Below are 26,851 nucleotides of genomic sequence, written 5' to 3' on the forward strand. Positions count from 1 at the left end.
TCATCCTCGGGTGCGCGCGAAGTGGAGCGCGAGTGCGCGCACGTTCACAGACCGGTGTCCTCAGAGAGGGCGGAATACTGGAACCGGAGCTGAAGCCGCGAGTGAATGGGGGCGGAGGCGACTGGGATGTGATATCCCACCGAGGTGGGTTGAGTGTCAGGGACACGGGTGGGGGGCGAGGTCACGAGGTCAATGCCCGGCTTCGGGGGGGCGCGGCATTAACAGTAATCACAGAGGGCCCTGAGGAGAATGCCAGCCGGCTTACCTGGCACCCAAATAACGGGGTCACGTGATTCGCCTTTTTCGGTTATTTTAGGCCTTTATATGTCCAAAAGAATGATGGAGGCTTTTTTTATCACCTCTTCTCCTATACAGAGCTCAGTAAGCGGGCACTGTGCGTGTACTCGGTGCTTTACCCTGCCTCGTACAGCTGCTTAGTGAATAAGGCCCCTCGGCGGGCTATACATTTGATCTATACATAATATACTCCGCCCCCCCCCCCGGATTATATAGTGCTTGGTATGACCCGTTGTACACCGCTGTGGAATATGATGGCGCTATATAAATAATTGACGGGCTGTAAGGTAATGCGGCCGCAGTTCACGCGCAGCTGCTTAGCGAATAAGCCCCAGCGGCAGGAACGGAGACGCTGGCCGCCGGTCCGGCCCGTCGGGTCTGTCCATCTTTCCTGGCGTAGCCGTGTGATCGACGGGGCGGGAGGGTGCTATTGAATCTGACATACGTGCTGTCGGATGAGTTAGAGGGGTGGTGGAGCAGTGGAGCAGCCTCCCAGCGGAAGAGGTAGAGGCTGATGCAGTGAGGGGATTGGGGCGTGTGGCTCCTGAAGACGCATCTTCGTTTCAGCATCGGTCCGGGAGAAGCCGGGGGCCGCCGGGCGATAACGATTATTATGTATTGGGTTTGGTAGCGCCATCATACTCCGTGGCGCTGTACAACGGGTAGCAATTCATCCCGGAGCAATTTGGGCTCCTAGAAGCCAAAAGGTACGAGAGATGGAGATGCAGTCATAAGGATTTCGAGACCTCGCGTGTCTCTTCTTCAGGTGGGCTTCTTCCGTTGCATCTAAAAAAGAGACCCCTGAGGTCTCGAAATCCTTATGACCTCTTTAAATTATTTGGATGCTCGGCCGGCCAATCAGCTTTGGAGGTTAAGAGTTAAAATCTGATCTAGATGGTGAGGAGTGGGGATAGGGAGATGCCCCCCCCACGGGAATAATCTCGCCTTTCGCTGTGTAGTTGAGATAAGGAAGGTACGCTCAGCACTGCTTTTTGAGATGGTTAAGGAAATGACAGCGTGGTGTGATGGAGGCTGTGGCCCCTATCATATGGAGATAGCAGGGGGGGGATTCGGGGGTTTAGGGCAGAATGTATATTGTATAGATAGCTGGGGGGGCGGCTGGGATTTGAGGGGGGGGTGTATAATATTTGCAGACATATATTTATATATACATTTTGCTATTTTTTTTTTTTTTTTAATGAGATTTATTTTTGGGGGGTGAACTTTATATGTTGTTTTTTTTCAAAATTGTTTGTGAAATTTTATTTTTTTGTGAATATTTAATGGATTTTTTCTTGATTTTTTGTGAATTTCGTTTATTTTTTTGCTGCGTTTCGGCTCGATCGGCGCTGTCTCTGAGATCGGTTTCTGGATCTCTGTCGCTGATCCCCGGATACATTAAACTGTAACGAGCTGTTAAAGGAGGTCTGGTGGGGTCCGCGCGGAAACTTAAAGGGGCCACTCGGCCAGTGAATGCCATGACGTCCCTTTAAGCCGAGGGCTGATGGTTTTTAACCCTCGAAGAGCTCACTGAATGTTTCTTCTTCTCTCAGGACAAGAAAAGATCGGAGCCGACTTCATCCCCGAGACTCCCCCCCGACCTGGAACAGACTGGGGCTTCAAGGAACCCTGGGTAATGTATACGTTAGAACGTGATTCTCAGTAACTGTGTGTCCATTACAGTCCATACATTCGCAGGGTGAAGCGACACGCATGCAATCCGTATATCTCTAAGTAATGTGTGTGAGGCGAAGCCGGCCCCCGGGGCCGCTGTTGAAGGGTTAATGGTTTCCGTCGGCGCGTGAATCATTTATATGGGGAGGCGCGGCGTGGAGATGTTGTGGCTCGGGTGTAACGTGGCTCGTCGTGTCACCGCGTCCTGCGGGGGGTTTACGAGTTTCTGCTCCGAGACGGCAGATTTACATAAATCTCCTTGGATTAGAAATGTAACATTTTTGATTACCGTATTTGCTCGAGTATAAGACCCCCCCCCCCAAAAAACAACTTTGGAACTTTATGACAGAAAAATTAGAAAAGACCTGAAAATAAGCGCGCCCTCTTTTGCTCCCCCCCGGCGCGCCCTCTTTTGCTCCCCCGCCGTCATGTCTGTCTTGCCTCTTCTTGTTCATGTATTTTCTTCATCTGCTTCTCCCGTTATCGGCTCCCATCGACCAGGCCTTCCTGAGCGCTTCCTCAAAAGGGCGGAGCCTCAGCAACTCAGCGAATCTGGGTTCTCGGAGCACTTCCGCAAAAGGGCGGAGCCACGGTCCGCCGCACCGAGCATCTCTTCCGTTCCTCCAATTGGAGGCTCCGCCCTTTTGCAGATACCATTCAGGAGGCCGGGGAGAAGTGGACGAGGAAAGAGGAAGCTGAACTACAGGGAAGGAGGCGGGGACGCAAAAGCGATTGGAGGAGGAGGTCGGGAGGCAGAGAGAGAGAGAGAGAGAGAGAGCGCGTGAGAAGGGGAGAGAGAGAGAGAGAGAGAGCGCGAGCGAGCGAGCGAGTGAGTGAGTGAGTGTGTGTGTGTGTGAGTGTGTGTGAGAAGGAGTGTGAGAGAGCGCGCGTGAGAAGGAGTGATGGAGCCCCTATGCTTAGAGACGACCTTGATTATTAGACAGATCTTCAGATGATGAAAAAACCTTTTCCGAATACAGTAATAAAAGTTCCGCTCCAGACTAAAACCTCTTACTTGGGGGTGTGTCTCGTGGCTGGTGGGTGTGTCTTGTGGCTGCTGGGTGTGTCTTGTGGCGGGTGGGTGTGTCCTTTCACAGATTATTGAGATTTCCGGGCTCGGTTTCACGAAGCCGCCCTGACCCTGCGCTCTATTTAAGCAAAGTGTGTGCGGAGAGACCGAAGGGTTATTTTTTTTGATAGTGGGGGGGGGGGAATCTGATTTATCCGCGTCTGGGTTATTTGCTGAAGGGCACATGACCCGATGACATGACTTCCATTCTTCGGAGCACAATAACGCTCGCCATGTGACCAAAGAATGTCCTATTTAACGGTCGCCGGAGAACTAGGTTACAGATTCCTGCCGCAGGCCACAGAAAAATCTAGAACACCCTAACTCTTATATGTAAGGAGACATAAGGGTTAATGCGACCTGATTGGCTGACTCGGTGGGACGGCGTTGCCTACAAATATTATATATGTTTGTTTATATATTTCTATATTTTTATATTTATATTGTATATATTTTAAATATTTTTATATTGTATTTTTATATATCTATTTTATATTTTTTATATTGTATATATTTTTATATATTATATATTTTATATATATTTTATATTGTATATATTTATATATTTTTATAATATATACTTTATATATTTTTTATATTGTATATATTTTAAATATGTTTATATTATATTTATTTATTTTATATTATATTGTATATTTTTATATATTTTATATATTTTTTATATTGTATATATTTATATATTTTATATTTTTTATATTGTATATATTTTTATATTATATATTTTATGTATTTTTTATATTGTATATATTTTAAATATTTTTATATTATATTTTTATATTTATTTATTTTATATTATATTGTATATATTTATATATTTTATATTGTATATATTTCAAATATTTTTATATTATATTTTTATATGTATTTATTTATTTTATATTATATTGTATATATTTATATATTTTATATTGTATATATTTATATATATTTATATTTTTTATATTGTATAAACTGTCTATAAACGGAGCTGCAGCTCAGACCAAAATAGTCTCGATTCGTTATTAAAAACGTTGTATCTTTTTATGGCCGGTATTTCTTGCTGACGTGGGTTTAGAATTACTTCTCCAGGGTTGCTGTGGCCCTCAGCGGCCCTCGGTGGTCCTTTGTGCCTAAAGGCTGGACCCTGAACATAGAAACATAATATCCGACTGCAGATCAGGCCCATTCGGCCCCATCTAGCCGGCAGCGCTTTATCTGCTATAAAGACTCAAACCTGTAGGAGTCCTTGGTCTCTCTTCAGGAGCCGTACGCCTATCCCATACAGGTTTAAATCCCCTCACTGTGTTAGCCTCTACCACCTCTGCTGGGAGGCTGTTCTGCTAATCTACCACCCTCTTTTACATGAGCTTGCGGTATCCTTTAAATATGGGCTTTTGTAAGGCATTCCGGTTAAATACGTCAATAAAATTCATTGTAATTCTTTAAGAAAGTGTCTGGGTTGCTACCGATTCATCTTTTAGTGTTACTGGATAATCGTAAAACCGAGCGCCGCCCTCCCTTCAGGCAGCAAATGCGTCGGGAGTCTCGCCGCCACACCCGCGCCAAGCCCCTTTTTATCCTGACGCAGGCTTTTATGACGACGGTGCTGGGTATCGGAAGAGACTGTTATGGCGACAAGCCATCTTTTTTTTTTAATACAAAAACTTGTATAAATAAAAAAAATAATAATAATCGGCGTCACAATATACGGTAAATAAAATAATAAAATCAAAACATAATCGGCTTCAGTCTACAATATAAAGAAAAGAAGGAAAAAAAAAGAACAGATTTGTGTTCAAATTTAACCCTTTCGTGACCAGGATTTTTGCAATATAATCAATAGTGATTGGCTGGTTGTGACTGAGCAATTTTTTCCTTTTGGCTCTCAATTGGTTTGTATACAATTGGGTGTATATATATATATATATGTGTGTGTGTGTGTGTATATATTTATATAGAATTTTTTTTTGGTCTCAAGCATAGCGCTTTCTTTTCACGCTGATTTTCTGTGTGTCCATCATTTAATATGATGATTCATTTCTATTCTCATTTAAATTAATGACAATATTATTTTTTTAATTTTTTTCTTAATGTTAGGCGTCACCTTTGGGGGGGTTCTGGGGTTGGGGGGTTGGGGGGGGGGAAATCCCTAATTTATGAGTAGCATCCGAACGGCTTTTTTTTGTTTTATATGTCAGCAAAATGCACTTGTTTGTTATGTTTAAAACCTTTGGGTTGGGAGCAGTATATATATATATATATATATATATATATATATAATTTTTTTTTTTTTTAAATTATTAGGAATAATAATAAAAAAATATATATAATTGTTTTATTATTATTATATTTTATTATTATTGTTTTATATATATATATATATATATATATATATATATATTATTTTTTTCTAGTGGTATGAGACTTTATTATTTTACTTTTTAAACTTTCTGCCAGGAGCCCCCCCCTTGCAGCCCTTACAATGTTATTTTATTGCGTCCAGTAGTGCCTTTTGCCAGGCCGAAGCCATAATTGAGGTTAGTGTCCCTTTAAGAAGGTGTTTGTCTAGACGCATGCCTTTCTATTTATACCTTTTTGTCGCTTTCTTGTTGTCACAGGAATAGAAGGAGAGATCCTTTTGTAGCCTCTGTGTTTCCGCTCGGTATCCGCAGTCATGCTACATTTGAACGTAATCTCCAGATTATTGTCTTTTTTTTTTTTAAAGCCCCTGTTCAATACCAAGTCTGCGTTTGTTTTAAAGCCCCCGGGCTATGCGTTTGCCGAGACAAGATTGTGCGATAATGTCTCGGGTATAATACCTACCGCGGCGTAACAGGTTTAAATTAGATATCGTTTTACGAGAAACGCTCCGTTCTGTACCTGCGACATATATATACACACGCTTTCTCTGTGTCATTAATGAGGGGAAATGTGAGTATGTTATGTAAGATTTTCCACTGTATATGTATTATTTTAATAAATATATTAGCAAAAAAAACTTTTTTAATTAAAAAAATGTAATTTTTTTAATTAAAATTAAAAATAATTTTTTATTTAAATAAAAAAAATGTTGATTTAATATTTTTTTATTATTTTTTTTTTTTTGGAGCTAACTAAAATCCTTATGGTGTTTTCAAAAATATAATATCAGGACAGGTATAATTTGCAATGTTGAGGTACCAAAAAAAGAAGAAAAAAAAAACATTTTTTAAATGTAGTATATAAAATATTTGAATATTTAGGAAATAACCTGATTATTTTTTATTGACATGGAAATATCTGCCCCATCAAAGGGGATTTAGAACTAAAGAATACCTGAGGTTGTCGGCTCTCCGTAGACGGCAGCGATCAAAGATGGGGGTCCCGCGCCGCGCAGGAGCTTGAGCTTTGATCGGCTCCCCTCCGTGCCTAGCAAAAGAATATAAACCCGACACGTTCTCCGCCGTCTTCCTTTTGAAGAGCTTAGAATGGATTCAGGCTGTTCTCTTTCGTTCCGCTAGTTACGGAGCCTTCGCTTGATGGCGATACTTTCTATTGGGCCGACGTTTTCGAAGCCTCAGAGGGCTCTTCTTTAGATAGAATCATAGAGTAACTTTGGTTGCTTCAGTCACAGAAACCCTTTAACTCTTTCTTCTACAAGAAGCTTATGTGCCGATACAAAGTGATTTGAGTTATAAATATATTTTTTTATTTAAAGCGGGATCACTTTATTGTCATGTGACACAAAACTAAGCACTGATAGGTTGTTGCTATCAAGACAGATCCGCTAAGGTTTATTTCCTTAAGATGCTAGAGGGCGCAGTTTATGTTTCATCCGAGTGGGACTGCAGCTTTAATGTTGGATATCCCCCCCCCTGGAATGATATCCCTTTAATTGCTCATCAGGATAACAGTGGGGGGCTTCAGTTCGGCCCCTTCGGCCCCCATGACCCGTCTTGGCCTGAAATTAGACTTAAATGGAGTTCAATTCATCAGGGCTTTTGTCCTAAACGGGGCGCACGCGGTGGAAGCGGCTGTTGTGTTCGCGAGAGAGCGAGCGTTTAATCACAGGATGCCGTTTAAATGCCGTCCTTTGTGTCGCTCAAACTCCCAATTAACCCCCCCGGGGGAGCTATCGCTCATAATCCCCTTTTCCAGATCATTTCATCTCTGGGTTAACAGAGGAAACGATCTGCATTTATCCTTTCCTCTTATTGGAGGTTTTTTAAATTTTTAATTTATTATTATTATTATTATTATTATTATTATTATATTTATATAATTTTTTAATTATTTTTTGTGAATCTATATGGACTTTTTAAAGAGACCGTATAGTCACCCCCCCTCCCCCCGGCATAACTTAATGTACGTAACTTAACCCTTTATGAGCCCTTTAATTGGCATTCTTCCAAAACGCTTTCAAAGAATGTGGGGGATTCTGCACAATATAATATTATTTATATATATATAATATAGGTTGTCTTAGATGTTTAGTAAAAAAAAATAAAAAAAAAAAAAACTTCACTGAACAGGTGTTGGATAAGTGGAACAGCTTCCCAACAGAAGTGGTAGAAGTTGGTTGCATGGGATAGGCATATGGCTCCTGAATCTAAGACCAACGACTGATTTCCGGCAGGAAGAAAAGCAGAACGAGTGGGTCTCATCTGCCGAGTCCTGGTCAGCTTGTCGGACATTAAAGTCCTGGTTCTGCCGAATGCCCCAGAGCCCCTCCCAGAATTCGCCATTTTTGTTTTTAAAAAAAATACACCAAAAGATTGGTTTATGAAAAAAAATTGACTTTTTTTTTTCTTCTTCCCCTGTCCTCAGATTCAAGCGACTTGGTAGAACCAATGCCCCAATTATCTCATGGAAGAAAAGATCCAGGTCAGAGGCTCCCCCGGTTCCAAGCTTCCGAAGTTCAATGGCGCCAAGCCGCTGGGGAGCTTCCTGCAGAGGACCCCCAACGGGGCGCACCTCGCTTTGTCGGGGAAGCCCGGCTTTCCTAAGGCAGAAAGACACGACGTGGAGTTCGCCCTGAACTGGGCGAAGCAGAAGCCCCCGCACAATGAGCAGAAAGACCGCCCCGTCTTCGACAAAAGAATCCCCCTGTCCCATGCGCCGGACAGAGACGGACCCAGGTTCGGCGGGCCGGCGAAAGTTGCCGGGAAGCAAAGCAACCTGTTGGCGTCGAATAAGGAGGACCTGAACGAGAACCTACTGCCCAACGCTGCTAAATTCACCAGGGGTCCGTTTCTGGGGCGGACTTCCTACTCGGCGCTCAACGGCTGCAAGACGCAAGCCAACGGGTTCTACTCCGGTAAGCCCCCGGTAGGGTTACAGCGGCCCAGGGCCAATTCTGCCACGTCCAGGAACTTCACCGGGAGGGCGACGGCGAATTCTGCCGACCACCCGAGGTCCTTCTCCCACGTGAGAAGGTCTCAAAGCTTTTCCCACTCTATTCAGAACTCTCTCCTTCCACCGGGACCTCTCACCAGATCATATTCCTTCAACCGAGAGGCGGATCTCACGAGACCTTACGAGACGCAGCAGGTACCCGTCCGAGCGGCCCCCAAACCCAACCTCCTGTCTAGGACTTCGAAACAGTACGACGTACCCAACGACAACGAGCCCCCGGGAAAATCTAGCTTCACGCGCGCCTTTCCCGCAAGGCCACATCCCGGCCTGAAGAATGCCGCTGTGGCCAACGGATCGGCCATGGCTTTCCCTCTGGGCTATCAAATGAGCCGTCCGTCTTTACTAAAACCCAACAGAAAGCAGTTTCCAAGGGAGATAATCATTGACGGCACCAGGAGTTCCTCGGTCGCCCCGGTAACGGAAAGAACCGAACGCGGCGGGCCGACGGGCGAGCACCGGCCGGAAAAGAAGGACCTCGACGTCGGCGGTTACCTCCTTTGCGACAACATCGAGAAGGAGTACTCCAAAGACGAGTGTTTTGGTGACGACCTGGACGACCTCTCCATCTCCTCTTTATCGTCTTCCGACAGGAACGACCTCAGCGAAGATTTCGCCGATGACTTCATCGAGCTGGACGACGGCAATAAAACCGTCATCGTGGTCCAAGAGTCCGGCAACAGGGTCACCGAAAAGGCCGACGGCGACGAGTACTCCATGAGCTCCTTCCAAGATAACAAGAAGTCTACGGTCCCTAAGGGCCATAACTGGTTAGGTAGGTGTATACCAAGCGTGTTCCTTACATAGCTTAACTGGCAACCATCATTGTGTGATGTCATCGTGTGATGTCATCTCTATGGAGATGCCGATTTTTTTAAAAAAATTTTTTTTTTATTATTTATAGTTTATATTTTTTTTCGTGAAGGTCCAACCCCATTGAGCTTCTGCCACCGGAAGGGTTTGCCTGGCCCTGTATAATGTATAGTTAAATCAATGAGATTACTTCAAAAGCCTGTTGAGGCATGCATTGTTCAGGGCCGGCTCAGCCCTTCTTGCTGGAGAAACCCTGCCAGCGTTGGGACTTTGTAATGAATGGTGAAGTGGGGGGGGGGCTTCAAACGGCATCATCCCCGCCAGCTCTCCGTTTAGTGAATGGGGCCCCATTGGCCTCAACTCTTCGGAAACCATAGTGAATTGCCTTAAAATCCCCCCCCAAAAAAAACCACAACGTCCCGGTGATTTTCATACATTTTTACCTCTTGCATGTTTGTTTGTAATGTCTAAATCTTCTTTTTTTGTCTTATTCTTGCATTTGCTTAGAACAAAGCGAAACCGAAAGCACCAACAGTCCTTACGGAGAAACCCCGGTGTCGCCGGATATGGAGTACCGCGACCCGTCCTCGTTGGAGCTTTCTCCCTCCGATAGTTCTGACGGGACGTACATGTGGGACGAAGAGGGCATGGAGCCGATCGGCAGCGTCCATCCGTGCGGGAGCTACGAGTCTTCGGAGATGAACAGCCTGGTACGCTGCACTTTCCCTCTTAGGGTCTCTTAAAGCTGCAGGACGCAGAGTGATATAAAGTCTGTTACAATAACGTGAAATCCAGCGCAGACAGGGTTAATGCTGTAAATGACTATTGTAGCTGGAAACGGCTGATTTTTTTATGGAATCTCTTCACAGGCGTACAGAGGCCCTTTATCACTCCCATCACTCCTGTGTTCCAATGGCCCTTTATCACTCCATCACTCCTGTGTTCCAATGGCCCTTTATCACTCCCATCACTCCTGTGTCCCAATGGCCCTTTATCACTCCCATCACTCCTGTGTTCCAATGGCCCTTTATCACTCCCATCACTCCCGTGTCCCAATGGCCCTTTATCACTCCCATCACTCCTGTGTTCCAATGGCCCTTTATCACTCCCATCACTCCCGTGTTCCAATGGCCCTTTATCACTCCCATCACTCCCGTGTTCCAATGGCCCTTTATCACTCCCATCACTCCCGTGTTCCAATGGCCCTTTATCACTCCCATCACTCCCGTGTTCCAATGGCCCTTTATCACTCCCATCACTCCTGTGTTCCAATGGCCCTTTATCACTCCCATCACTCCTGGGTTCCAATGGCCCTTCCAGCCAGAAATGTCCTTGTTTTTCCACAAAAACAGCCAAGCGACCCCAAACTAAGGTTTTTTTTTATCCCCTGTAACTAAACATTAGCATTATCATTTCTATTATTGTTGAAAGCATTTTGTCAGGTTCATAAATTGTGACAGGAACGCGTAATTGTCACGTGACACAAAAGCAGACGCTGATAGGCTGTTCCCATCAAAAGTGTAAAAAAAAGTAAAAAGTAAAAAAAAAGTTGTAAACGTCCGCGGTGTTTGATGCGATTTGATGCGATTCATTAAGCGTTCCCTAAACGTTGATGAATGAGCGAACTTTTACAGAATGAAAGAATTATCTCTGGGCCGGGTCTGGCCTGTTCAGCGTTAGCAGGAATGGGGTTTCTAATGCTGCGTTTAGTAAATAAAGCCTTAACAGTTAGAGGGCATATGTGTACTCTTGACCAGATGGTGGCCTGGTCCATGACCAAATAGCTTTCCCCCTGTAAAGACTCCTACCTTTATCATTCCTTAGTCTCCGCTTAGATTCAGGAGCCTATCCCTCGCTGTAATAATCCCTACCGCTTCTGCTGGGAGGCTGTCCCACTTATCCACCACCCTCTGGGTGAGTATCTCGTGAGTGTCAGGTGAAGAATGTTTGCCTGTGCAATCGCCGCGTGGCCTTTGCATAGGAAAACAGTGGCTGGGTGTAACGTTACAGACGGCTGGGAGAGTTGAATGGCAGGCGGTCACATGTCCTGTCTTCTGGCCGTATCACCACACCCTACCAAGACGGCGATCACACCGCAGCCGAGAAGGAGACTGATGTGACACGATTCTGTAGCTTTGTCCGCAGAAGACAAAAGGAGCGCAGACTTTATATCACCAAAGGGCTTTTTCGTCGGGATTAAGGCTGCTGCTGGTCACAGGATCAGGAGGTAGGATCTTCCTATAAATGTGCCGTACGCCCCTACAGTCTCTATCATTGGGTAGTTGCTTTGTTCCCTCAAACCTAAGGGGCTCTTTTTTATTGTTTTTTTTTTTTTTTTTTTTTTTTTTTTTTTAGGTTTCGTTGCCTTTATATTTTTTTATATATTTTTTTTCAATCTTAATTATTTTTTATTTTTTTTTATTTAAATTTTTTTTTTTTTTTTAAATTTGAAAAAATAAAAAAATAATTGTGTTGCTAGGGCTAAATGACTCAGTGTGATCGTGCGCGCGCGTGTGTTTCACAAGAACAATATACTATTTCTCCATAAAATATTGCGGCAGACCCAGCTTTCTTTAGTAACCTTCTATGACTCGGTGCTCATTCACTCGCTTCGCTTTATCCAAATAAAACGAAAAAAAATTCTAGCAGAAAAAAAAAAGTTCTCAAGTATTGATGATGAGCAATTACGTTCTAACCAGCTTACTCCTAAAAAATAAATAAATAAAACCTACTGATTTTTATATTTTATTTTTATATTGTTTTTATTTTATTACATTTAAATGTATAGAATTTTTTTGTAGTTTTCGTACAGTGTATACGAGGTCCAAATATGTATTAACCGACGATAATCTTTCTCCATTTTTTGGCGATTTGTGTTTTTCTGTGAAATTTTATGAGCCCAGGACTCCCGTTGTTTTGTTTTTGTGTTTTTAACCCCTTAAATGCCACCGAAAGTCTGTGTGCTCCTAACACCCTGGACCCAAAATATTATTGAAGTTGCAGGTTGCTGTGACATTTCAGTCGCGGCCTCTGATTGGCTTCGCTACCCAATGTTTGTTTGTTTACTTTTTTTAACAAACTGAATTGTCATTGGTTAAGTCCCGATTTCCCGCAGAGCTTCCCGTACCTCCAAACTGTCCCATTGTCCAACGTCGCTTACCCCACGTTTGCAGGCTCCTCTGATCTCCCCTGACCTGCGGAGGGCGCTCTAGAGTTAGTGGAGGTCTCTGCGCCCACATGGTCTCCCCAGAGTGGATCTTCTGGTGGTCCCGCTTTTCCCGACTCTGCCCCCCCAACACTTTAAGATAGGAACCATTCGCCCATCTACTCTGCCCATGTTTCCTGCTGCCAAGACTCTTGTATGAAGGGGCGTGTCTTCTGCTGGGAGGCTGTTCCCTGTATCTACTACACTCTCAGTAAAATGTTTGGATTCTTAGTTGGATATATCGCGGGTTTTCTTTATTTATACGTTTTTTTTTTAAATTTAAAATCTAAAGTGTTCTGATGTCATGACCCCGTAGGTTAATTGCCCCCGGCTCTTCCTTAAGTGCAGGGGATCTTGTTACAGACTCTCTAGTCAGTCCCTCGCCAGTGACAGCTGGGCCAGATTATCCAGGGTGGCCTGGGAATCAATCCCATATTAACCCTTTGTTTTGAAAGGGACAATCTGGTGTCTCGGGGAGGTTCCTCCACAAAGAACGAACTCTCTAAGTGCCTGCAGCCCCCCCCTCCCCAAAAAAGCAATAATAAAAAAATAAATATAGAAAACCAACAAGTTTTAAATTGCATTGGAAGGCTGGAATAATCCAAACTTGTTTTTTTTTTTTTTTTTAGATTTTTATTATTTTTTTATATATTTATTTAAAAAAAAAAAGTTTTATTTATAAGACTGCCAGCCAGCTCCCCCGCCAATATTGGTTGCCAAGGGGACAGTCTCTTAAAATTCCTGCAGCGCGAGTGCCAGTGCGTAATGTATAGTCAACCCTGCGATTACCAGTCCGTCATTAAAAGCTGTGCCCAGATGCCCACTGGGACGTACATGTATGTCCTGCCGCCTGATCATGTCAGGTCTCCCATTGCTCCCCCTGCTGGCTGATCACAATTAATTTTAATAGATTAAAAAAGCCCAGACTGTAGCTTTTTTTTTTTTTTTTTTTTTTTTTTTTTTTTTTTTACAAACCCCAAAAATTAAATTTTAACATAAAAAATAAAAATCTCGGTTGAATCCCAAGCATCTTCCTCGGCTTAATCATCAGTCTGGGTCATTGATGGCGTCGTAGGTGCGATGGCGTCGTAGGTGTGATGTCACAGCTGTCTTTTGTGTTTTTTTTCAGGACATTCTGAATAACCTAGACTCCTGCGACTTAGAAGATGATGACCTCATGCTGGACGTTGATTTGCCGGAGGACGCGCAGGGCGATCTGGGTGCGTACTCTGCTTTAACTACACAGATCCACGCGATCAATTCTGTTTTATTATTATTATTATTATTATTATTATTATTTAACTAGTTATCAATGATTAATAAATATTTTTAAAAGAATAACTAATTCTTTTATTATTATTATTATTATTATTATTTAACTAGTTATCAAAGATTAATAAATATTTTTAAAAGAATAACTAATTCTTATATTATTTATTATTATTATTATTATTATTATTATTATTTAACTAGTTATCAATGATTAATAAATATTTTTAAAAGAATAACTAATTCTTTTATTATTATTATTATTATTATTATTATTTAACTAGTTATCAAAGATTAATAAATATTTTTAAAAGAATAACTAATTCTTATATTATTTATTATTATTATTATTTAACTAGTTATCAATGATTAATATTTTTAAAAGAATAACTAATTATTTTATTATTATTATTATTATTATTATTTAACTAGTTATCAAAGATTAATAAATATTTTTAAAAGAATAACTAATTCTTATATTATTTATTATTATTATTATTATTTAACTAGTTATCAATGATTAATAAATATTTTTAAAAGAATAACTAATTCTTATATTATTTATTATTATTATTATTATTATTATTTAACTAGTTGTCAATGATTAATAAATATTTTTAAAAGAATAACTAATTCTTAGTAATTTATTCTTAATAAATAATTCTAAATTATTTCTAATTATTAATTTCCTAACCCCAAATTTGCCGGCGGATAAGACCCATCTAGTTTGCCATTAACCAGTTTAATACCCTCACGCATTACCCTCTACCACCTCTGCTGGGAGGCTGTTCTACTTGTCTACCTCCCCGAATGCTGGCAGTTTCCTTTTTTTTGCAGATATAAGGGGTTCTTGGGAATTGTGAACAAACAATTTGGGGGGGGGGTTCTGTTCTTCAATAAATCCGAATGAATGTGTGATGTGTCGGTGTGGTAATGATGTCATAGTACTACATCATACTGAATGAAGCATCTGATTGTACATAACACCATGTCGCCATTAGCCTTCCCGTGCGCTTTCATGCACAAGATATTTTAGTGGTCCCTTTAAATTTTCCTGGGGTCAATCTTGCGGGGGGGTCTGCAAATACCCCCCCAAATATTTATTTACCCCTTTACCCACCTGTTGGCCTGTTGATAACTAATTTCACTGAGTGCTTTTAGGGCTCTAGAACCCTGCGATGACCTCATACCCGGCAAACATTCAGAGCTCCTAGAAAAGAGGGCCATCAGGGGAGGACAGAGGGACTTTTCTTGTAGAATAAGGACAATTGGAAGGTATACACCTTCAGACAGGCTGTACGCTCCAGGTGATTGAGACACCCAGTCCTTATGCATAACGGGAGCTTTAGATATTAACGTTCTAGGTCCGGCCCCCGGGGGTCTAAAGGGGTAAAGACTTCGCCAAGCGTTTGCCCAACCTTTAACTGTGTAGTAGAAGCCAATAAACGAGTCACTGTTGGTGTCACGTGATGACCTCATGCTCTGACCTCACGTGATGACCTCACGCTCTGACCTCACGTGATGACCTCACGCTCTGACACAGAGAATCCGGTTTTTAGGGCCCGGTTTTTATTACATGACTTCACTTTTAGAGCACGGTTAGAGCTGCAGTTCCACTTATAGGACACAATCGCTCTCCTCTCTCCCTCTCCCGCTCGCTCGCCTTCCCTCTCCCGCTCGCTCGCTTTCCCTCTCGCCCCCCCCGTCTCATGCTGTGTTGGGCTGTTGGTCTTATGAGACCCCCCCCCTGTGCACATGCCCAGAAAGTGTTCCCATTGACTGGTCAGACCACAATGTGCTGGTTGCTTACGGCGCCTCCTGGGACCCTGGGGGTGTCCCTTTAACCCCTTCGTGACCCTTAAAACGTACTATTACGTCCTCGGTAACCAACACTAAGCAGGCAATGACGTAATAGTACGCGGGAGATCAGGCTGTCTCTGGTCATCTTCGGCCTCCTGCTTATCGATCTGATGTAACGGCACTCGTTAAAATCCGTATATTATTATTATTAATAATAATTCTAATAATAATAAAAAAAAATGGGGCGCTTGGCATTGCTCCGATTTAAGCAGCCAAATGAGTGGCAGGAAAAGCACGCCCATTTTTGCTGGGAACACTTAATTGTCAGCTGACAATTTAAAGGGACCAGGCACCTGTAACACGCATCCCGTGCACGCGACGGCTGCAGTGTCCCTTTAATGCTGAAGACACGCCAAGCGGCCCCAGTTGATCTTCTATTTAAAGCGTCAGCTCTGTAGCTGCGCAGGCGCTCGGTCAGGAATCACGCGGCCGCCTCTGGGCCCTCTTCCCAGCCCCTCGGGGGGCCGGAATCCAGAAGGGGCTGTTTGTTTAAACGTCGCGTCTGCAGCCAGATTCCACAGGCCGATGACACAATGTTTCCCTTGTGCTGCTTTGGTGAGGTGATGACCGAGTACGGGGTGGAAAAAGAAGAGAGTCGGACTCGTTCGCTCGGGAAGGATCCTTCCGACGCTCGCCGCCTTCCCTTTTGCGGATTATTTTGGGCAGATTTACCCGAGAAAGGATCGTGTAATGTAAGGAAGATGTACTGGGGAGGTGGTAGATAGGCGGAACTGCCTCCCAGCAGAAGTGGTAGAGGCTAATACAGAGACCTAGACAGACCCTCGACTCCTGATTCTAAGACAAGACCGCGGACTGATTAAGGTTTGAGCCTTTACCACAAGGAAAAACAGGCAGACTAGCCAGGGGGCCGAATGGGGCCGATCCGCCAGCAAATTCCGTGTTTCTGTATCTTTGTTTTTTAAAGGAAGTTAACCCTTTTGCTGCTGCTTTGTTGCGATATTCGGATCTCTGATGTTTTGTGGTTTTTTTTCCGTTCTGGGGAGGAAAACTGGGATTTGCTCGAATTTCACATTCCTCTGGTGGGAGAGCCGTTTGGCAGAATACGGTTACAGAGTCCGTCCGTCTGTTATTTCCCGATGGAAAACGGCCTTTTCTCCCCCTCCCGCTAGTTAAAAACCAGAGGGTCGGAGGCTGAGATGGAATGTAAGGAAGTTTAACTTTACTGAGAGGGCGGTTGATGCATGGAACAGCCTCCTGTCAGAAGTGGTAGAGGAGAAAAGGGCAGACTGCACTGGGGCCGAATGGGGCCGACCCGCCCGCAGATTCTACGTTAGGTTTAGTATTAATGCTTCAATACAATTCGTGCTGCACTTGCTCCCGAACTACCCGGCTCATTACTCTCAGCCGGCGCTGCAGCTTCCATTGGCAAATCCTCGCGGCCCTGCTTACAGAACGAACCCCAGTGCTTAGACCACCTAGCCACCTGCGTTTATCTTTTTCCTGTCTAGATTGTAAGCTCTTGTGAGCCGGGCCCTCTTTGCATACTGCATTGGCTCGTCATGCCGATAATAAATAATAATAATAATAATTAATAGCCAACAATAACCATAATTATATTCATAATAATCATAATTAATAATCAATAAGAATAATAAATCATAATAATAATGAATAAGAATAGTCAATAATTATTATATTGTAGGGTTCTGTGTTTTTATTTTACTGGTGGATACGTGGAACGGCCTCCCAGCAGAGGTGGTAGGAGGGACAGGCAGATTGCTTCCGCCTGACCCGAGGTGATTATCGCGCGGCCGCACTGACTTCCTCTTTCTTTTTTTATGATGACAGGCAGTGAGACGATGAGCCTTTTGGAGCGAAGCGAGCGGAAAGTGCGGCTCCAGCAGCAGGGATTGTGGAAGAGGCCCCCGCAGCGCCTCGGCGGACAGGAGCCGTACTACCCCCTCAACGCCGAGCGCTATCACAACGGCCGGTACGTGCGGGCGGCTGCCGGGCTGCGGGGCATTTCTGCATGGGTGTGGACTCTACCCATCTGGGGTTAAAGAACCCTTTCCTCCCCGCGGCAGAACAGTGGTCGCCCCCCCCCACTACTTACCATATTATCCAGAATATAGGCCACGCTCTCGCTCTGCCTCCGTTAACCAGGCCTCCCGGAGCGCTTCCTCAAAGGGGCGGGGCACACCCCCTCCCCTGATTAGAGGAGTGGGGGGGCGGCTGGCCCCGCCCTTTCACGGAAGTACTCCAAGAAGCCAGAATGATTGCGATGGATCTGTAGAGAAGGAGAAGATTTTCTCCGCCTCATTTTCTCCGCCAATCGGTCTGCATCGCTCCGGCACATGGGCGGAGCCACGACGTGCTCCCAAACCATATAATCGGGAGAATACGGTAATTATTGTCACATCGTTCACCTTCTCGTTTCGTCATTCAGGGGGTCCGCTTACCTCGAGTCCCCGACAGACCGAGAGAACTACTCCAAATTCTGCCCCCCGTCCCCCCGCGGCCCCCAGCCAATGGGCTTCCGGGAAACCACGGTGATGCTGGACGAGATGACCCTCCGGCACATGGTGCAGGACTGCACGGCGGTCAAAACACAGCTACTGAAACTCAAGCGCTTACTGCAGCAGGTGGGTGAGACGCGCGTCACTCGCCCCGTTTCCACTGGCGGCCAGTTACGGGGTGCTCCCTTAAGTGGATGGTAGATAAGTGGAACAGCCTCCCAGCAGAAGTGGTAGCGGGCAAAACAGTGAGGGTATTAAACATGTATGGGATAGACGTACGGCTCCTGAATCTAGGACAAGACCAATGACTGAGTCTTTACAGCAGGAGAAACGGGCGACTAGATGGGGGCCGCATGGGGGCCGATCTGCCGGGAGATTCTGTGCTTCTACTTTTCTCGTTGTATTTGATGAGTGCTCTTCCTGCCTCACTGTTATTTTGCCCCCTGGGGGTAAATCGTTCTTCTTTTTTTTTCTGCGCTTATCATTTCATGTAAATCTGATTAATTAACCCCTCCCCCTTCTCGTTACACTCAGGAGGACGACGCCGGATCGTTGCCAGACCTCCAGCTATCGTTCCCCCCCACCCCCGAACCCCAGGATCCTGGAACCCTCTGGAAGGTATTATTCAGTAACAATGCTGCGGCGATTAATAACGGGGCAATAATAATACCGCGTAGACCGTTGGTGGCGACTGTTTTTTGGGCCCGAGTGCCCAATTTCCATGTTTTAGACCTCAAAGTGCCAACACTGCATGCTACCGCCGGGTTTTTTTTTCACTTTCCAGGAGAAAAACAAACAAACAAAACCCCATAACAAACACACGTGCATACACACTCACTTTCATGCATACACACCCATTCTCGCACACACACACACTATATATATACATATTATATACATATGTTATATATATAAAATGTTGGGAAAACTGAATTCCTCAGCTGGGTTTGCTGTCGATCAATGTCATTATTATGTTATTTCTATAGCGCCATCATATACTGCGGCGCTGTACAATGTGACTGACACAATCTTTTTTTAATTCAGAGCGAGGAGCTGCTGCTAAACGAGATCCGGCAGCTTAAGGAAGACGCTAAGAAGAAAGACGACAAGATCCAGCGATTAGAGGAGCAGCTGGTAAGCGTTCCGATCTCTCCCTGCGCGAGCGGCTTAAAGGTCTGTGATCTTATCTTGTTAATTTGGGGGCATTTGTACGTCGTCGATACTTTTTCCTCCCCGTTTCCTTTTTTTTTTTTTTTTTAACCAGCCAATAAATACACGGCAGAGTCCCAGGGTTTAATTGACGCCCTGTGTTGTCTCCTCTATACCTGTAGAAATGAAGTCAGGTCAGTGGGCGGAAGCCCTGGCCTTCTTATTCATTAATAATGCTGTGACAATTATTCATGGATTTTTTTTATTTTTACTTAAAAAATAAAATAAAACTGCTGGGAGCTCACTCTTTCCCTGCTTCCTCTCGTTTGTGCATTTTTATTATTTTTTAAAAATATATATTTTTATTTACTTTCTACGTAAGCGCCATTTACAAGTACACCGTGGCGCATAATGCACTATTTATTTATTTATTTTTTTTACATTTATACATTATTTATATTTTTTTACTTAAGTGCCGTTTACCGTATTGCATAATGCACTATTTAAAAAAAAAAAAACAAAAAAACATTATTTATATTTTTATTTATTTTCTATTTTTTTTTTTTTTTTTTTTTTTTTTTTTTTTAATAATTTTAACATTATTTATATTTACTTTTTACATCGCTGTCAGCCGTGTGATGTTTTGGGTGACTTTTATGCTCAAACGCCACACTGAGCTGATGCTTTATGGCGATGATAATGAAGTCCCTCCTTTCATAGACTTTCGTTAGTCACAGAGTCCGACTGGGTGATTAAGACTGAGCCATTCAATTGTTTCCCGCAGGCAGTATGATAAGGAGTCGGGGTGTTTGTCTAGTAGATTGGGGCTCAAGTGGCCGATATGCAGCTGCCTGAAAATATTATATTATGGGGCAAAAAACTAGAACTGGAGCTTCATTTATTTATTTATTTTTCTTGTGTCCCTGTTTTAGAAAGCCGGATGTAAATGCCAAAAAGGAGGCCAAGAAGCCAAGAGCGAGAAGCCTAAGCAGCACGACAAGTACACCCAGACCTCGTGCCGGAGGAGTTCAGTGAGTAGCCGCTTGCCCGCCTGCCCGCTCGCTCGTGTTTGACCAATGCGTAAATGCCGAGTCGGCAGAATCTTTTGAGGTCGCTCGCTGCAAATAACCCAGCTGTGCTCTTGTTTTTACCGCATTTTCTCCTATTTCAGTCCAAAAATGAAAAGTTCTAAAGTTTCGCAAAGTCAACGTTTCCCTCCCCCCACCCTCAATACAATTAACCCTTTCAGTGGAGTGCTCCCGCTCGCCATTCTTTTACATGGAATAATCATTCTTTCTCGGCTTACAGTTCCCAAATTAAGATTCTCTACAGTCCGGATGCGTTTCAGTGAGTCGGTATCTTCTTTTAGATGTGTTTGTAAGGAAGCTTTACTTCACTCAGGTGGTTGATGAGTGCAGCAGCCTCCCAGCAGAGGTGGTAGAGGCTCGTACAGTGTTGGAATTTAAACATGCATGAGACAGGCATACGGCTCCTGCATCTAAGCCGAAAAAAATTAAATAAATAGAAAAATACGAACCTCAAACAGAGTTCTGATCTTCCACAGTTTTTATTTTTGTTCTGATTGGAGGAACAGGGGAGGGGGAGCGGCTGTCTCCTTGGCTCCGCCCTTTTTGTTGCAGACAGAACCGCGGAGAAAGAGGTTCAGAAACGCTTCTCTTTCTCCGCGAATCTTTATGCGTTGTGCATAATGTAAATGCTTTTTTTTTTTTTGCCAGGTAGTGTCAGATCTAACGGACATAACTTTTATTTTTACGTTGTCATAGAAACAGGGGGGCGGTAACCCTACAGTTGTATCTTACTATTTAATTACAGGGATGTTTTCTAATCCTTATGCCTGTGTTGGCTTTAGTGAATACCGCATTCGCTCGATTAGAAGATGACCCCCCAAACTTTGGACTTTATTGAATGAGAAGGCCTGAATATAAGACGACCCAATGGGGAAAGAGCATTTGTGCACAGTAGTATTGGGAGGGGGGGTTAAGACTGGGGGCAGTAATCTGGGGGTGGTAATTCACCCTGAGGATCATGGGATACGTAGTCCACAAGGATTTGTCCAAAGCTCCAATGGTGGCCACTGTCTTGTGTTTGGTTTGCCCGGAAACGAGGCTCCTCGTCTTGAAGAACCCTTTGATTGGACTGGTGGTCTCTCTCTAAGGCCGTAGACCTCTTGGAAATGGTTGTTTTTCCACCCCAGGTCCCCGTACATGCCCCCCCCCCCGAAGCTCCGCTGCGTCTGCGTTTCACTCGCTTTCATGCGTATCTGTTACTTCTCAGGCCTCGTCCGTTACTTTGTGTCGTACATTGTCACGGGTCAAAGCATCGCTTCTTCAACCTCGTACTGTGTCCAGAGGGAGCCTCTCTTCCTCCCCACTGGCAGTTCTGCATTGTTGTGTTATATATCTTTATATATCCCCCCCCCTCTGTTTTCCAGCATTTTATTATCCTCTTTCCCCTCTTTTTTTTGTTCCCGCACAGAGTGGGTATTGCACTCCCTCCTTCTCTCCCTCCTGGCAGGGGAACCCGCGGACTGGTCCGGCGCATCGCAGGCAGAGTGAGTCCGTGCATCTCTCACTCCCCCCCCCTCCACCTTTCAATGTCCGCCTGCTAGACACAGTGTTGCATGCGACATTCCTCCGCTAGCATCCCTGCCCTGACGCTGCCCCCCCCATGTAACCCGCGTTCGGTCACATGCTTTTTTTTAACATTTTTTTTTTTTAACTAAAAAGCTTTATTCAGTCACTACATGAGCAGCTAAACCATCATGCCTGATCTTTGCAACCCGAAACCGCGAGTGCGCTATATTTTTTTTTTTCCCCCTAACTTGTAGGGAGGACAAACAATAAGCATTTATTATACAGGAATTAAACGTTTTTAACTTTTTTATTTTATTAATTTAAATTGTATAACATTAAAAAAAAAACAAAAAAACAATTTTTTAATTAAATTAAATTGTATTTTTTTTCATATTTAAAATACAGAAAACAGCCCCAAAAAAAGTATTTTTTTCAATTTTTTCTTTTAATTGTACGATTTAATTTTAAATGACATTTAAATAGTACTGAATGTTAAACTAAATTGTATTCCAACAGGAATATATTTTTTTCTCCCATTTACCAATTTTTTTTTTTTTTTTTTTAACTCTTAATAAAAGAAAAATAATTCTTTTATAATTCAGGGAACGGCCACAAAGATATATATAAAAAAAATCATAATAAAAAAATAATAATAATAATAAAACAGATCGCTTTGCTCGCCCCCTACACAATAATAAGCCCTGGAGCATGCTGCCCCGTTGTCTTGTCGCTAACAACCCGTGTGTTTTAACGGCATGCCTGCGTCCTCGCGGTCTGAATTTTGTTTTCCAACGTCCTCGTTTCGGGAACGGTAAGTTGGTTACGATTTCCGCTGCTCGTCTCGCGTAGCCGCAGACCTCGTTTCCCCCCCTGGATCAAATATTGCGCTGAAAGTTTACCTGTGTTATTAAGCTACCTGCCTCCCTAGGGGGCACTTTTTAAGCGAGTGCAAATTGAAAAAAACGTATATATATGGGAGCGAGAGAGCGGACGTGGTCGAGGTTAATACAGTAGGAATGTAATCATGCATGGGTAAGGCATATGGAAGCGACGGAATGAGTTTTAGTTGCAGTTGTGCCATTAGTCCTCTAGGTGTCAGTGCAACAGTAGGTTTTTATATTTCGGAGGAAAAAAATAAATAAAAAATAATAATTAAAATATATAAGAGGGCTCCTTTTAGAGTCTCGGTCTGGACCCTAGATAAGCATTTTTTGCACAGATGGAAAAACCATTGGTGGTTCGAATAACAAATTTTTTTTAAATGGAAAACAGCAAGGCGGTGACTCAAGATTTCTTTATGAGCTCCGAATAAATTATTTATATTCACGGGAGAACAGGAGAACTTCTCGTCTCGTACAATTCTAACCCCAGATCGGGTTTAGATCGTTTGCTCTGCCGTCATATGCTTCACGGTGAAACAAATAGCCTCTGACCTACCGCGGAGTATTCTGCTTCAGTACTTAATCATTTTATTATTTTTGACCCAATGGCTTTCATTTTTAATTAATAGCACATTAAAAAACCAAGTTAAATGTGGGATTTGCTGTTCGCACACATTTAAACTCAGCCCTGATTCATAAAACATCATTGATTATTTAACCTCTTAATGCCCATAGCTATCTGCTCTACACCCTAAGGTCCCATCCCTTTTTTTCTGACCACAGCTAGGTGCCACTGCTGAATGAAATCCTATGTTCTGCAGTGTTTGGACAATACTTTTTCATCCCCTGCCCCCATTTTTCATGATTTTTTTTTTTTAATCATAAATATAACTATATGTATTACATTTATATTTAAATATATGTTATATTATATAATATAAAATATTTTTAATCATTTTAACTGTGTATATATTTATATATATTTAAAAAAATAATTTTAAGTGTGTGTGTGTATATATATTAAAATATATATTTTTTTAAATATATATGCACACTGACAGTAAAAATTATTTTATATATATATATATATATATATATATATATAGACACACACACAGTTAAAATTATTATTTTTTTAAACTGTGTATGTGTGATCAGCACATCATCCCCCGCGCTGGCACTAGCCCTCACACTTAAGCCTAGTGTCCCCCACTTGCCTTCTGTAATAACCTGCGGCCTTACCCTGCGCTGTTAGAAGTCTTATGATATCAAATCATAAGCACATAAGCGATTTAAGGTTGTGCGCCACCTACTCTACTAAATGTAACCCTTTTGTAACTAAATGCAGCATTAGGAACCTCATCACTAGTTCTGTAAAATTTTCAAGAAAAAAAAAAAATAACTTCCCGAATGTTTGTGTATAATCCTTTTTTAAATGGAGCAGTCAAGCACAGCACTTGCTGTTTGCTTTATGGCGGTTTGTGTGAAGTCCTATCTAGCCCCCGATCAGTCAAATTAAGCTCCAAAGTGCTGTAAGAGAACGTGGCTTAGAACGTACCCGTACGTCCAGTCTTCTTTGCAGCGTCACCCTACCATTGGCTAGGAGATCAAGCGGCCAAGACAGCATGGACTCTTATCTTTCCTTCCCAGTAGGTGTCCTGACATCCGCCACAAGGGCTTGGGAGGAGAGAAGAGACACAAGAGGGTCTGTCCCTGACCCTGTTGGCAACGCTGATCGTTTCCCCCTGCTGGCTGATCACACACATTGCGATTAACACAGGGGAGATCAGAGGTGTGGAGAAAATGCTCCTCCCTCTGCCAAAAAAATAAAAAGGCAGCAAAAATACAAAGATAATTTTAAAAAATAAAGGAGAAAACTTTTTCGTTTCCCCAGATTTTTTTCCCTTATAGAAACTAAGAGCCCAATAGTTGACTGGCATTTTTTTTAAAAGACAGTTTTCTCCATTTTTTTTGAGTCGTTTTCTTCTTTTTTTTTAATTTTAATTTTTTTCATTTTATTTTTTTTTCCTCTAAGAACACTTTTTGTTTTTTTTAAATTCTTTTTTTTTTCCTTTTTTTTTTTCCCTCTTTACTTTCTCGGATTGCGAGCGTGTTTGTTAAGTGCTCAGAGGCCAGATCTTCTTGGCAAACAATGTAAGAACTTGGGATTTCTATTTAATTAGAGCCGTTTTTTTTTGTGTGTGTGTGATTGAACTTCTGAGCGCGCCTTTGGGAGAGAGAGCGCGGCTTTGATTATCCAATCAACAATTAGACACGTTTTGTAACCCAGATTTCGCCCCCCCCGCGACGCAGGTGAACGGTGTATGACTTCGCTTCAAAGGATAGCGCTCCGGGTCTTGGCTGCGTTCTGCCGTCGCCCCGCTCTGGTTTCCCCCTAAAGAATAAACAAAAGATTAAATAGAGCTCGTTAGCGGAGCGGAATGACTTGTTTTAATTAGCAGTTGCTGTTTGTCCTCCTCTGATGCCGTTATCCTTGTCTCTCTTCCTGCTTCCCCATTCTCCGTTGGAAAGGAGTCGAGAAATTAGTCTGTTACTTCTCAGATAAAGCGTGGTATAGTACAATTTTGGATTTCTCCCCATGTACTGCTGACCTCCTTGTAATTAAGTCGATAAGGACCCCCTGCATGTTGCATGTATCACCTGTCTTGCATGCAGCAGATTTATTTTTTTTACATTTTTTTCTGAATTTTTTTTATTTCAGATTTTTTACATTTTTTTTTTCTGAATTTTATATTATATTTTAATATATTTTAGTTTTATTTTTTTTCGTGTGGATGCCAATGCTCCTCTTGTAATAGTAAAGATGAAAAAGAATAGTAAAAAAGACCTGCATGTGAAAGTACTTTTTTTTTAAAAAAATAAAAAAAATATTATTGTTAATTATTAACTGTGAATGCAGATAACGGTCCTTCTTCAGAAACGTCTGAACGTAAATGCCCTATTGTGCGATAAAAATAATATTTCATAGAAGTTTCAAATATTTTTATTTTTTGATTTTCCATGTTTGAACTACCGTTATTTCGCCTGAAAAGCAATCCATATTTGTCCTAAAATGGTAATTCCCTAGGACTTCTATTAAAGGGGTGTCCCCCCCCAACCCCCCTAATGATTAAAAGGGTCCTGCACACGCAATATTTTGGACGGGTGCTTATGCTAAGCTTCATAGACCTGCTAGCCCATCAGTGGAATGGGTGGCGCTTGGGTCATCCATAGTGAGGCAGGGGGAGGGTCTCTGAATTAACCCCTTCCAGCAGCGTTCGCCAAGCCAAACACAAAAATCTCTGCAAAAGAGCTGAAGGGTGGGGGCAGAGGCAAATGCATACGGAGGGGGGCATTTGCAGAACGCTTTATTTGTAGGTTTATGCAGAATCTTGAGTGGGTTCTTCCCGCCTGGCAACCTTTAGGAGCAGATATTTCCTTTTATTAACTGTCCTTCCGCAAGTCATAGCCAGAACCCAGACACTAAATAAATGTATTTAACATATTTCTACGCGCAGAGACACCTCTGTAGGAACCAAACGTGAGCCTGAAAACTGACACTCTTTGAAGTGGGTACTTGAAGGTTTCCTTTCATGCCTCTTCTGCCCGTTAAAGCCCAAGTCTCCTTTAAAATGCCTATTGAAGTCCGTTTTTCATGGGCTTTAATCATTTTCTCACTACCTACCGGGTATTCTGTAGATATTGGAGTCTGAAACTCCTCCCCCTTCCTTCCTCTACCGAAAACAGGAAGCATACTTAAGCATGCTTTCTGCACATGCTCTGACGCGCTTCCGTTGAGATGAAAGGGAGCAGTGGCAATGAACTGCTCACACGCTAGCTTAAATGCTCAATGGGATTGCAACAGCGGATGTACGGGAAGCATACTTAAGTACTTCTTTCAGGGTTAATGAAAAATAATAATAATACAAAAGGCATTCACCTTTTAATCCCGTATCCGCTTGCCTTTTGGAAACATAAAATATTTGTTTTTATAAATATAATATATAATATTTATATATAGTATATTTATTTTTTATAAATTAATATATATAAATATATATTTTATATTTATAAAAATAAATATTGTATTTCATATAAATACAATTATTTTTATAAATATAATATATATATATAAATGTGTAAAATAAATGTTATATATATATATATATATA

The 26,851-nt window shown here is 42.5% G+C and overlaps 1 protein-coding gene across 2 annotated transcripts in view; it reads left to right on the forward strand.

The window, feature by feature from the left end:
* CCSER2 (coiled-coil serine rich protein 2) overlaps positions 1-26,851 on the forward strand; it is a 27,953-nt gene continuing 1,102 nt past the window's right edge. The window contains exons 1-12 of one of the 2 annotated variants that reach the window (XM_053450181.1): positions 1-144; positions 1,851-1,930; positions 7,847-9,206; positions 9,752-9,954; positions 13,579-13,669; positions 17,388-17,529; positions 17,986-18,181; positions 18,590-18,673; positions 19,100-19,189; positions 20,137-20,235; positions 21,701-21,776; positions 25,212-25,251. In XM_053450181.1, coding sequence (XP_053306156.1) covers positions 7,886-9,206; positions 9,752-9,954; positions 13,579-13,669; positions 17,388-17,529; positions 17,986-18,181; positions 18,590-18,673; positions 19,100-19,189; positions 20,137-20,235; positions 21,701-21,776; positions 25,212-25,251 — 2,342 coding nt within the window. In that variant the 5' untranslated portion in view covers positions 1-144; positions 1,851-1,930; positions 7,847-7,885. The remainder of the gene's footprint in view (positions 145-1,850; positions 1,931-7,846; positions 9,207-9,751; positions 9,955-13,578; positions 13,670-17,387; positions 17,530-17,985; positions 18,182-18,589; positions 18,674-19,099; positions 19,190-20,136; positions 20,236-21,700; positions 21,777-25,211; positions 25,252-26,851) is intronic. The other variant, XM_053450182.1, reaches the window with a different exon arrangement.

Source organism: Spea bombifrons, chromosome 11 (genome assembly GCF_027358695.1).
Source record: "Spea bombifrons isolate aSpeBom1 chromosome 11, aSpeBom1.2.pri, whole genome shotgun sequence".
NCBI lineage: Eukaryota > Metazoa > Chordata > Amphibia > Anura > Pelobatidae > Spea > Spea bombifrons.